The sequence below is a fragment of the Protopterus annectens genome, chromosome 4.part0, assembly GCF_019279795.1.
Source record: "Protopterus annectens isolate FY-2018-M chromosome 4.part0, PAN1.0, whole genome shotgun sequence".
In the NCBI taxonomy this organism is placed as follows: domain Eukaryota; kingdom Metazoa; phylum Chordata; order Ceratodontiformes; family Protopteridae; genus Protopterus; species Protopterus annectens.
In genome coordinates this window covers 1,211,723,420-1,211,737,543 of record NC_056733.1, presented here as the reverse complement: position 1 = coordinate 1,211,737,543, position 14,124 = coordinate 1,211,723,420, and the positions used below count along the sequence as shown (strand labels likewise).

General features: G+C 39.8%; 1 protein-coding gene across 2 annotated transcripts in view; it reads right to left on the bottom strand.

Annotated features, from left to right (window-relative positions):
* The window catches only part of LOC122799823 (dihydropyrimidinase-related protein 3), a 1,038,656-nt gene that overhangs the window by 476,258 nt on the left and 548,274 nt on the right, over positions 1–14,124 (bottom strand). For both annotated transcript variants that reach the window (XM_044069139.1, XM_044069140.1), the window contains exon 3: positions 6,924–7,108. In XM_044069139.1, coding sequence (XP_043925074.1) covers positions 6,924–7,108 — 185 coding nt within the window. The remainder of the gene's footprint in view (positions 1–6,923; positions 7,109–14,124) is intronic.

Sequence of the window (14,124 nt, the reverse complement as noted above, 5' to 3'; positions counted from 1 at the left end):
ACATTCCCCCTTCCCTTGAGAATCAGGTGCCTCCCTAGCTACCTGCCTCAGGCCTTGCAATGTAGGGTCTGAGAGCTTAGCCTGTCTCAACTCTCTCCTTGTAACCCTTCTCAGCTCCCCTTCCACAGGAGGTCTGGCATCCTCTGACAGTGGTGCTTCACTGTCAGCCTGGGTACTACTACTCACCTCTACCTTTGCAGTTACCCTGTCCAAGGGAACATCAGTACCCACAAGAAGCTGTGGCTCACATTCAGTCTCACTGCTAGAGGGTAGCTCCCTCCCTGGAGTAACCACCTCAGCAGTCCTGGCTGCAAGTATGCAGTCTGTCTGGATCTCCCCCAGGCTACCAGACTTGTCTCCAAGCCTGACTGCGTGTAACTGCACACGCACAGGGTACTGCACTATCAAAATCATTCCCTATCAGGACATCTGCAGGTATACCCTCAAACACACCTACTTGCTGGCTTCCTTTTCCACCTTCCCAGTCAAAGTGAACCCTAGCCAAAGGTATTTGGAATGGGATCCCTCCTAAAGCTCTGACTGGAGTAGTCTGCCCAGGCAAGTAGTGGTTCTGAGTAACCATTGCAGGCTTTACAATGGTTATATCAGAGGCTGTGTCTCTCTTAGAAATGGCCACTTTGCCATTCACTACAATAGGATATAACCTCTGGTGGTAGTTTGGTACCCTTGTTGTCCCAAGACAATCTACTACTGGCATTTTGTCTTTCTCACTTACTGGCTCCCTCACCTTTGGTTCCCCACCTTGCCTCCATGGACACCTGTATGCCACATGGCCCCACTGGTTGCATTCAAAACATTTAACCCTAGCTCCTGGACGTGTAACTGGACTAGTGGCTTCCCCTGCTACTGGCAGATTCTGTTGGAGCAGTCTGTGCTGCCCACCATGGGTTCCTTTAGACCCATGAGCAGTACTGCGGGTCCCATTCCTGTGCAGGGCTGCCCTGCTTGCCAGGTATAGGTCTCCCTTCACCCCCAACTCATCTGAAGTAGCACATTGTCTATCAGATAACCAGATCCTCATGCCCTCAGGCAAAGTGCTATGGGCTTGTTCCCTCACCAAAAGGTCTGTCAGCCCTTCAAAAGTGGTGACCTGACATCCACTCACCCAGCTATGAAAATAAGTGCTCAGTTCAGCAACATATTCACATACATTTTCATCTGCCTTGCGTATATGCTCACAAAACTTTTTCCTACATATTTCAGGTGTTAGCTTAAAACATTCTAAAATACATATTTACAGCAGTATAATCAAAAGAGAGTCAGGCATTTGTGATATACAAGTTACAGCTTTCCCATGGAGTAAGGGGGTCAGGAACCGTACCCAGAGCCTTTGGCCAATACTATACTGTTTGCATACCCTCTCAAACATATGAATGAAACTATCAAAATTATCCCCCTCTTTAAATCATGGAAGAAATTTACTGACCTGTTGTGCTTCTGGGGTCCAGTTACTCCCTTTCAAATTACCTCCATGACTCTGGCGAAGAGTCAGCATTTCCTTCTCATGCTTCCTCTGATGCTCCTTTTCTTTGGCTTCTATCTCCAAATGCCTGGCCTCCAACTCAAGTCTCTTTAGCTCCACTACAGAAAGGATGAGCTGTCCATTCTCCGAGGATCTTGTATCTCCACTGCCAGTCTGATTGTCTTCCTGGATGCTGTTTTCTGATGCAGCAGTAACCAAGGCTGCAATCAGGTCTGCCTTAGTCAGGTTTCCATGCACCAGTCCCCTAGCCTGGCACATCTCCACCAGCCGGCTCCTTGTCAGCTTTCCATACTCCTCTGCTGACATGCTGCCTGCTCACCCTGACTAACTAAGCTAACAAAAGAAATAAAACAATTGTGATCTGAATTCTGAGTATTCACTGCGTGGCTGATTTAGAGTACAAAACGCCTTCAGAGATCACTGTACATAAGCTACAGGATTCCCTCTACCCACACCACTACAAGTCAATTAGTATGTGAAGTGGATCCCACCACTGCAAACCACAATGTGACAGCCGTGCCCTGGCCCAGCAATCAAGGAGCCTCAATCCTCACCACTAACACCAGGGAGGGTGTCTCAGGCATTGCATATAGGAGAAAGGATAACAAATACACACTGTAAAGTACAATTTCCTTTAAGTGCACACAGAGATCACTGTCAGTCTGGGGCTGGTTGCTCACTTGCTCCCCAGGTCCCCAATACGACTCCCCAATGGCACAGCTATAGGGTCCAGATCTCAGCCTAGCTGGCAAGCTAACCTCTAGTACCCTCGCTGTCCCACAGTGTTTCATGTCCCTGCCCAGGTAGCTCACAGACCACACACATGTTGAGATAAGTATTTATAAAACTTCACAGACACTCCTGGGAAAGGCTGACACAGATTCTCCAGCTGAGCCCCTTTAACCAGACTATACGGTAGTAATTACTGCCACCACCAGCTAATACTTATCAGCTACACAAAGGCCCTTAAAAGGGTGTCCAATTATTACTGTGCAATATTATTATCCAATTGGTAAATGTGACTAATCAGTCTAAGGCTTATTAGAGTGGCCTTGTACAATAAAATCTATAACTATGCAATGTACTCTAGAGCTTAACTTGTCTCTACCCAAACCAGCCACAGGTAAAAGTTTTTAAAAATAATAAAAAAACAAGACAATACAACTACACCACAATGCTACCCAAGAGTTCACAGATCACATAGAAACTTAAAACAATACAGTAGGAAAGTTCTCATATAACAGAATACACTTAAGTGTAATCTTTATAGTCCTAGCTATTTCTACAAGAAAACATACTTCTAAGATACTACTTACATGAAGAGAGCATATCTAGTGCTGAGAGTTGGATATCAAGATCAAAATGCTTACAGTCTCTCTCTGAACAATAGTTTTTAAACTCACTAACAAACATCTCTGCTGGGCCCTCCCACATTACATCATTTTGACACTTAGTTTTTCCCAATATACACATTACATCATTTTGAAACTTAGTCTGTAGTTCCCAGGCCAACATGCTACATTATTTAGCAAGCTAACACCTGCTCAGGAAACTACAACAATAAAAGACATGTCACATGTACACTCTACTAATTATTCCTTAAGTTAAAACAACCGAAAGAATGTGATATCCTAGAACAAATGACTCCCAGCTCTACAGATCAAAGAACCTACAAGACATAATTTCAATTTCAAAAAAAAAACATTTGAAATGCTTGGCTTAGTTTTCCTTACAACAGATGGCAATGTTGCTACAATCCTGAAGTTCACATTTTACAGTGTTTTCTTTCATTTAAGAAACAAGGCTGTATTTTACATTTATATTTACAAATGATAGAATTATGTATCACATTCTATTTTGACTAGCCTGGCAGCCTTCACCCCTTTCCCACCAATCTTCACAATTTATTTATATATTTACTTACTTAAATTATTCAATTACTCATCTACATCTAGATGTTCCAAATGACAGTACGTTGACCGGTCACCAAATAGGAAGGTCGACAGCTTTGGAATGATGATATGCTTTGATTAGAAGACAAGAAGACTTCAATGAAACCTCATCCCCGTCTGTACATATACTAGCTCATAAGGTAAAATATTTCACTATTCTGTACTCTAACAAGGAGCTCAAATTCAAGGCTTGACTGATTCCACAAATACAGATGCTTTAATAGAAGAAAGGCACAGCAAAGGTTTCAGCAGAATAAGACTTCTCGTCCTTTTCCTGAATTCTAATGCATTTTGGGTGGCTTCATCCTTCAGAAGTATCAAATCCTTGTCCTCATACTAAGTCATTAATTTCCCCATCCCCTAAAATACTCTAGTAGGCAAAACCCACAACATCTAGGAAGCAGACAGAGCAGAAACGTCTGCACCATATACACAGACCAAGGCTGCATCACTTTTTACTCTTGATCTTGGAGAAAGACAAAAAAGTCAAATAAAACCCTTATCGCTGTCTGGCATTTTTCCAGTAAATATTCAATGGGATATACTCAACATCCTACTAAGAAGATTAGAGTCAAATGTAAGTTCTTCAGAAATAATTTTAGTAGCTTTATTTATTTACTTATTGCCATCAGCACATCATTTACTCATTTTTATGTTGGCTGGTAGAGATGTGCAACAGTAAGAGCTGCTGCCTCACAGTGTTTGGTTCACTGGTTCCGTTCCCAGATGGGGTACCATGCGTGCACACTCTGCATGTGTTCCCCGGGTTGATTTTGATTTTTACCATGTACATCACTTTCCTTTTATATCACAAAAAGTGCTATAGGTCTTGGACATAACTGTACATGCTGCATGTAAGTTAATGTGTATTTGTCCTGTGATCAATCAGTGTTGTTTCCAGTTATTTTTCTACCTTATGCTCACCATGTGCTGGCATACCATTTGGCTCCCGTGTAACCCAGAACAGGACAAAATAGGTATCAGAGAATGAGCAAATGAATAAACACTTTTGTACAATAATTATAATAACAATACTTTAGCCTAAAGTGTGGCATGCCACCTCTTTTATTTATTTATATGAATTTCCTGATTTAAGTTATTTAGCATGAAAGAATAACACTCATTGGGCAGCGCTATTACATCTAGCTATTCACATCGTGCATCACTTGTTTTGAATTTTGCTACATTATAATGGACACACTAGTACACTTCTGGACAGTTTATATGATTGAGCCCCCTCAAAACAAATTATGAATGTGTGAAAAATATGCAATACATGCGTTATCTAAAGACTGCAAGTTTCAACAGATTGTGCAATTACTGCACACTGTGGATACACATTAGTTATTCACACTGTATATAATGTCATTTATATTATATTATATTTATATAACGTCTTTTGTTTTCATTCTGTACATTTTGTTTTGTATCTAGTATCACTGTACTCCCAGGCTGATACTGACATAGGTCCACTGACATATGTGCTCTTCCCTGGTCAACATATTCAAATAAATAAATAAAATAAAACAGGTGACATGCCACACTTTAGGCAATATCTGAATGAACAGTAAATAGCTACATCAGCTAAATGAGGAACAGCTTACAAGGACTTGTCTATCATCAGGCATCAAGAAACAGTCTTTGAATGGTTAAGAGAAACTGGGGATCTATAGAAGGTATACATCAAACAGAAGAATTAGTGAAGAGTCATCTATCACCCGAGCAACTAGATGTGCATCCAGCACCAAGGATCCATTCTAACTCCAGTATTAGTACAACCTTCTAACTACGTACGGATATTTGACTAGAATGAAGTTGTGTGAAGAATTGCTTAACGTTTTATTAGGTGGGCAGAACAGAATGTGGATATCAGTCTTAGCACTTCTTGTGCTGAGTGTATCCCATCTTTTCCTGAGATCAGACTTCACAGAAACCAAGGAAAACGTATTGCACATTTTGCTAGTCATTAATTTTAAGCTGTGATCATAGGAGAGAAAAATTTACTTGCTCTTTGAAAAAAAAACAGTAGATTCACTACAATGGAAGAAATGCACCCTTAAGTGAATTAGCTCTCAGTGTGGGTAACTGACTTTACAACTAGACATGGTGTACTTAGCAATGAAAAGTACTGAGACTGTCACAACAGAAAACCTTCTGCCTGGGATTCACAGACAACCTCTTTAGCACTAAAAGCCACTCAAGCTACTTTGTGTATTAGGAAATAATGCCTTGCTTCACAGTTTTCCTTGCTGCCCAACACTGGAATCCTGTTTTACTGGGCACTGTGACATTCAGCACCACTTCTAAATGTGTGTGTGTGTGTGTGGGGGGGGGGGGTAGCTCAGATACTAATGAAGTCTGCTAGCATCCAGCTCCACTGGATTGCAGAGGAAATTGTCTAGTATAGACATCTGTACTAGGCACATTCCATGCAAAGCAGGGCAAAAATACACAGCAATGCACTGAAAAGGGAAAAGAATTTACAAGGTGAATCAAAACAACTTCAATCTGCTGAGACTGCCAATCCAGGAATGTGATGCAGTGAGGTATGTGAGTATATGACAGGTTATACAAGCACATATCCATTTGTCTATCTGTGGGAGGGCACTGGGTCGAAGTGTGAAAGGTCTCTGTGTGTCCATGTGCAAGACTGCTTAAGAGTGAGTGTACTACAAATGTGTGTCTGTGTCTGCTAGATGACTTCTGCCTGATGTGACCCATGGCTGCTGTGGATAAGATCGGTGATGCAGAGTGTTCAGGGACTGAATGTGTGTGTGTGTGTGTGTGTGTGTGTGTGTGTGTGTGTGTGTGTGTGTGTGTGTGTGTGTGTGTGTGTGTGTGTGTGAGTGTGTGTGTGTGTCTTGCTATTGTACAGGAGAGGATGATTAGAGCAGAGCTACAGCCTATACCAGATTGCACTAATAAGCCTCATTTTTCGACAAGAGCTGGGTTAAGTACAGTGTACAAACTGTGTGTGGTCTGCTAGGTACCTGTGTTACCTACAAATGTAACTTAATAGGGTGTTCAACTGGTCAATTTGAGCAATTCATAGTCGTGTAGATCCTCTCTGATGTGGTGTTACTGGAATCTGCATGACTAAGTTGGTTAAAAGATTAACAGTAGAGCCTTCAACTTACCTTATCCCTGCAGTGTGAGTTACACTACTGTGACTTTAACTATGAATTTCAACTTATCAGAGGCTAACAAATGTTTTTGCAGTAGAGTCTTGTATACAGCAAGCACTATCAACATGATTTAAAAATACTGCACCCTTCTAGTGCATATTAAAGTTAAGAGAAAATACTAACAATTTAGCCTCCATTCTGCTTCAAAGAAATAAAGGATAACTTTATTTTCTGCATATAATAAAGACTGTTTTATAGAACTGTGGTTAATTCTGCTGTACTGCAGCATAACATAAATCTCATAAATATTAATTTATGTGAAAAATGCACTTTCACACTTACATATCATGGTGGTTCCACCTGCAATAGCTGCTTTTGTTCCTTGGAAGAAGTCGTCCACAGTGGTCATGCCTTTGTAAGGCATCTGTAAATGAGTATGTACATCAATCCCTCCAGGGATGACCATCTTTCCATTAGCTTCAATAGTCTTGATTCCTCCTGGAACAATGAGATTGTCTCCAATCTGCCTGAAAAAGAAATTACAATGCAAATGGCGATTATCAATTTGGACTGAATACTGCAAATCTGAAAATGAGCTGAAAGAGTGCTCCATACTTACAGCATACTAAATTAAGTTTTCAGTAGGGTTAGCCTCAAGCCAAAAACATCATTTTCAATGTATCTGCTTGATTGGGCTCTCCCACAGACAGACTGAATTCGGGTACAGAGACACATGTTTCCTGTCAGAATGACCTATACCATACTTAAGTCTTTTCACACCTTGCAATGTCACCTGGCTTCCAAAAAGTGCTTGCTAGCTGAATCAGGGTCACCAAATGATGCTGCAAGAGTTCCACAGCTCACATAAACTTAGTGCACTACAGATTTTCTATAATATGCCAAATGGCAGCAAACTCCCTTTCTTAGTATCTAATATCCATATGCATGGTTCAGTCTTCAACCGCTGCCTATTTAAGGACAGCAATGAAACATTCTTCTACTACATTAAGGACATGATCTTATATTAGAGAGGGTGGCTTACATATGGTACTAGCATATTTAACAAGCCTGAGGCTGTCAATACCTTATTCTGGTAGCTAACGGCTATACCAAGATCTACATGCAAAAGTTGTTTTTCCTCCCATCACATGTTCAGTCACTCAAACCTTACTGATGGCAGAATATGCTGCTATCTAGGAAGTTGCTTCTGTCCTCTACCATGTTTATTTAGGTCCTCATGTCACGTGTCTCAGAGTTAGAGCAAAAGATTAAAACTCAAACTTGCTAATGAGCTACTTCCTGTTCCAAGGCTACAGGGTTTGAATTCTTTCACCTTCATTTACCTGTGTGACCTTCAGCAACTCTCTTAACCGGACAGTGCTGTGGGGAAAACTGGGAATTTGGGGAAAGCTTCTTAATGGTCTCTTGGACTGCATGCCTAGTAATTACTTATGAACTTATGAACCTATAATAGAATACATCAATGTTTTCCTCAGCACTTTAATCAGTAGGCCCAATACCTTTATTTGTACCTTTCTTAGCTTCACTAATCATTCTGCCAGTTTTGTCCTGTCTTTCAAAACCTGCTTAGTAAAACATTTTATTCTGGTATCCTCAAAGTTTTATCCAATAAAATCTCCTTACCAATCCCAGGTACTACCAACATATATTAGCAACATACAAATTTTTTTTTAGGTCAGTGGGTATTTAGGCAGGTCATCTATCGGCACAGACAGTGTCTATGGTTCACAAGAAAACACTGACTTGGCTGTCACTTAAAAGCCAGTCCACTTTCTTGAAGATTGAAGCTACTGTAGGATTTTCTTAAATGATTTTGGTCACATCTTTATGGATATCGATCAGAGGAATGGACCAGGCAGAGAAGTGAAGTGGTGACAGGAATCTGGCAACCTCTGATCAGTGAATGACAGTGGTTCTGTACACCAAGTCCCTCTCTTCTGCATTAAGTGCATGGACTCACCAAACCTTGGTCATCCAGATGAATACAGGAGACTTGGCACCATCTCTGACATCAAGATCTTCAGTGGGAAGGTAAATAAAAGGCTCACTGTAGTGTGTCTTGCAATTTCTAAGTTTACTAGGAATGAGTACCAGCTTGGAAGATTTCAGGACCCCTTCTGAGGTTTGAAATGGCAGGAAAATTTTAATGAGACACTAAAGGTGCAGGCAGAGAAATAACAGGCTGGAATACCATCCAGTCCAAGAGCACAGGTGGCCCTAAGACACAGACTCCACTGGCTTGAAGGAATTTGTTGGATACATTGTAAATGGGATACAAATCACGTTTGCACATCAGATCCTTGAAAGGCAGGTGCTTGTGGCCTGGGCATCTGGAAGGTAGATGTCAGAAAGCCAGGCACTCGTTAAGTTAACATCAGGAGAGATAGTTGCACTGGTTATCAATCCAGAAGCACATGTCCAACTGATGCCAGTTAGACTGATGTCACCAAGACCAACATCAGACAAACTAATGTCACTAAGACAAATATCTACTGGACCAATGCTTGTGCAGTCAAACTGTACCAAGGAAGCAGACAGCTGAAAGGACCAATGCTTGTATGGACAGTGCCAGAGCTAACACAAATGGCACAGGTGCTAGACTAAGCAGACCCAAAGAAAATGAAACACCAGCTGAAAACACAGCAGATGACTCCTGACACCAAGACCTAAGGGCATAAGGTTATCAGCCCTAAATGGGGTTCAACCCTCAATTCTTTTAATTGTAGTTATTAATATATCATAATCAATGGGAGAGAATCCATGAAAGAACCTGAAACAGGAAGGGAGACAACAGGGGACCTGGGAGAGGATGTTATGCGAAGCCACAAAACTATCAGCTGAACTCTCCATTCCTATGACAGAAGGATGTTTAATGGACTCTGCTGGCCGGTCCAGCAGTTGTTTCAAAATTAACTTACAGAATGAGTGACTAGTGAAATCAGTGCTCACTGTAAGTGAAAACTGAGTGCTGAAGGTCAGTAGGGGCTTGAATGATTTGTGAGAGTCTCCAGACTTACCTCAAAGCATGAACAACAAGGAAGAAGCCATAGAAAAGAAGGGAAAAGCAGGACAATGGTCCTTAGCCTGGTGAGCTTAAAGTTTCTTAAGAAGTTCACAAGAGTCTTTCTCCTGCAATGCTTAGCTGCTTCACTAGTTGCAAACCAAGCACCGTAATGTGTCATGCTGTACTCCTAAATAATAAAGGCAAGTTCTGTGCTTGTCAACAGCTGAAATCTGCTTGCCACAGGGAGGCTTCTTTAAAGGAGACTGAAAATATTATGAACTGGAACATGGTGTGTTTCAGTCCAGCAAATGGAAGAATGAAAAAAAAAAATCAGTTTAATTCTTAGGAAAAAAATATTCATGATATAGAATAAAAAGTGAGAGAAATAAAACAAATATACAAGAGGCACCCACAAGCCACAGTTGTTGTTACCAAACCCTGATCTGACTATGAAAAACAAACTGATGATGTGTCTTTGTGATTAAATATATTTTTTTGTTATGCACAGCTTCCTGTGGTGTAAAAAAACTGGAAAGAGAGGTGATGCTGTGGTGCACTGTAGGAAGAGGGAGAAAGTGAAAGCAGCTTGGAAAACATTTTATTTGCTAAGTGGCCCTAAATGCCTGCTGGATAAGTCATACAGGTTTCTGAAGACATAGCTTTTATTATTGGATACAGTACTTCATATTTCATCAATGAAATACAGATACAAGCCTTGTTACGCCTTTCAGAAGTGACAAGCTCAACTGAGAGATATGAGTGATCAACAATACACAATTAACTCATTCCCTCCAGTACAGTGTGTACTTCTAACACATTACAGTTCAAACAAACATTCATTATCTCTGGAACCATGAAGGTTACTACAAAACTGTAAATGGTAAACTATTCAGGATAAATTCATCTTTACATTAGTAGCATTCATTCAGTTTGATGCTTTAAAGTGGATTTTATAAGACAAACTAGAATAATTTTGTAATGTTGTATAAACAGTTTATGATATTTCAGTAATAATTCCAGTGGCAGCTGGTGACTTCAAATTAAAGGAGGGCTGCAGAAGAAAGCTGAATGGGTGGGGCCAATGGGATTGGGGTGTGGCCAACTAGAAAGGGGTGGAGCTATGCTCAAAACCACAACAACTGGAACTTTAATTAAATACGCTGCCCTGGGTGCCAAACAGTCATTACAAGAGTCCAATCACGACAAAATGAAGTGTAGAAGAAAAAAAATATTTCTTCAATGCATTGGCTACATAACAACTTACTTAATATCCAGATGGAAACAGGTTGTGAGGCATGAAAAAATAAATTACTTTTTAAATACATTACTGGAATGCCAGTCAAAATCAAGTATAAAAAAACAAGCAGCACTCACCTCAAACCACTACTCCTTGCACTGCAGTTCTAATTATAATTTATACTCAGCTTTATAAAATTACCAAGTAACATGCTGAAAGTAGCAATCTCTGTGATACCCCCACTTGTAAAAATGTTTCTTATCCAAAAGACCTGCTGCCTGATACAACTATCTACTTGTTTCATGGGGAAGACATGATTAAAGTAAAAAATGAACAGCAAACAAGAAACAAGCTCAAGATAAATTGCTTAACGGATTCCTGCACAAGTTATGGACTACACATGATAGATTGGCATTCTGTTTAGTTTACGGGTAAAGCCTGCAAAGATGACTGCAAGTCTCCAACAAAAGATGACTGCAAGTCTCCAACAAATGTAAAGAGCTTCTGAAAATACTGTAATCCTGTCCTTTTATTACAAATACTGTCATATGCATTTCAATACCCAAGGGTTATACATTATCTAGTTATGTAAATATTCTCTGATTGGCAACAATGAAAAGGCTTTCAATGCTGGTAATTCTTTAACAGTATGCTTATTAAAGCTTACTTGCATCTTAAAATCTCTGACAAGCTTACCTGATGGTCATTAAATCACTGCTACTTAAACAAAGCAACAGGGCACTGCGACAGCATGCATTTCCTGAATAATAAGAAGCATAAATCAACAGTATAAAAATATGACAGAAAACCAGAACATTCTGCAAAATCAAGGACAGATGAAAAGCCACGGTCGTACTTGTGGTCTACCTTGGATGGGGGAATACTCTGCACACTTACACTGCATAACTGCTCCTTGCCTTCCTTGGACACATCCAAAGCCACTACAATGGGGAGTGGGGTGCAACAAGTATGTCACAATTTGAAATGTCTCTGGCTGACGGTGAAGGCTCTGACACTCATACCTCTCAAATTCAGAGCAAGAAATCTGGACAAAGTCATACATAAAACTAGAAGTGGGACACAGGCCCAAAAATAAGGACCATTTTTAAATATTGCCCTTATTAACTTAGATAATAGAATAGTAGTCGGTCTTGCATTAGTACGGATTTTCTGAAGTGTATGAAATATGAAACTCAAATGTCTGCCATTATTTTCTAAATTCAGTCTTTAATGATTTGCCACTAATTTGCCAGGAAACCACAATTTTATGAAAAACTGACCAAAAATGTGATGCAAAAATATAAAGTTGCCACACAATACAGCTGGGAACCTGTCAAAAAAGGGACAACTTTTTAATATTAACACTGTTAACTTGAGCAGCTAACAAAATAAGAGCATCTACATGCATTTCTGAAATAAAAGTAATGTATAACTCTGATCATTACAGTTACATATAATTGTAAACCCTCCACGTTTTCTTCCAAAATTGCAATTTTGAGGAGGGATTATTAGGGGAGAGCAACATTTTGAGCCAAAATTGGGGACAATTGAGAGGTTTGGATATTCCTAATTCTGAAAAGTGATTTGCACGTACCTCTCAACCTCTTAATGCAGGAAATCTAGACAAGGCCAAATATATTGGGGGAACATACAAACACTACTAAAAATTGCTCTTGTATAAACTTAAGACAGTTAATAGAATAACAGGTCTTGCATTAGCATGCATTTTTCTGAAGGTTATGACGTCTGAAACTCAATGTCTGTCATTTAGTGACTTCATTCCTAAATGATTTGGTAGAAAACCACAAATTTTATGAGGAACAAACCAAAAATAAGAAGCAAATATCTATTCATTCTGCAGAAATATGGACAACTGAGAGGTATAGTTCAACCGGGGCTGTCTGAGTTTGCTACCCCCCCATTCACAAAATCATGGTCGAATGGAACCTCCCCCCTGCAGCCATTCCAATGTCCCATTCCTTGGTTATTTTTTCCCATTTACCATAAACACTGTAAAGTGCATACTGCTTTACTTCTGCAATGATTTCGATTTCATTTGAAAGTTTTATTTTGCATTTTACAGCACAAACCCTAATAGATATCTGTTAAACAAAGCAATGCAGTCTCAATATGAAAATAGACAGTATTAAAACTTCTCTGCCCTTAAAACTCACATGCATTGAAACAGCATTGAAACCCACATTCAAAGAAAATACATTTTGCCAGTGGCAGATAAAGATTAACATGGGCTGTTTTCAAAATCATAGGCCCCTTGAACATGAAACATACACATGCTCTTTGATACACCTTCCTGACTGTATTACATTATATTCCTTGTACAATACAGTAGTTAGAGGGCATTTTAAATTTATTGTTTTGAACATTTTTCCAGTAAACAATGAAACAAAATGCACGCACCAATGACAAAACTGCCCAATTCAGAATATTTCCATCATAAAAAGTCTACTCAACCTTCTATAGTCCACCAGTATCAGTAAATATGCACAATCTCTGTAGTAAAATCCACATTAAAGAAATATGTAACTAATAAAGAGGTTGCTGCCATCCAACAACTTTATATGTCATTGTTTTATCTACAAATAAAGTGCCTGTTGCCCTTGAAGAATAAATTGCCTGTGTTGCATGCATTAAAAAAATGATAAGCTAGTAATACCGCAATAGGGAATGGATGGCAAACTGATAACAGGTTCATAGTTACTGGGTATCTTTGCCAAAAAGGACTGCAGCATCCACACCCTTTACAACACAGTACAGTATCAGCAATGTACCTACCTACTGTGGGAGAAGAACCCAGAGCCTTCTGCATCAAAAGCAAGTACACTACCTGTTGTGCTATTAACAATGCAAGCAGACTTAGCATAAGCAGCACTAAACTTTTGTTCCCCTGCAGCTCTCAGCTCATTGTAAAATCTACTCGACACTCAGCTGTATCTCTGAACTTTGCAGAACAAGAAATCTGGAGAAAGCCAAAATTTATTGGGGGGGGACAAAAGGCCAAACACCAGGGACACATTTTAAACATTGCTTGTATAATGTTGGAAAGTTGCTAGAATAAAATGCTGTGTTATCACCATACATTTCTCTGCCATGTCTTGAACCCAGGGGACCCTGTGCAAAACAGTCAGAGAAACATACCACTATGCCAATTCAGCTGAAACAGAGGGAGACAAACTTAAACGGCTACCATTTAGTGAATTCAGTTCTCACCATAGCTGCCAACCTCCTAGCAAAAAACACATGAAAAAAGCCAATAATGTGGG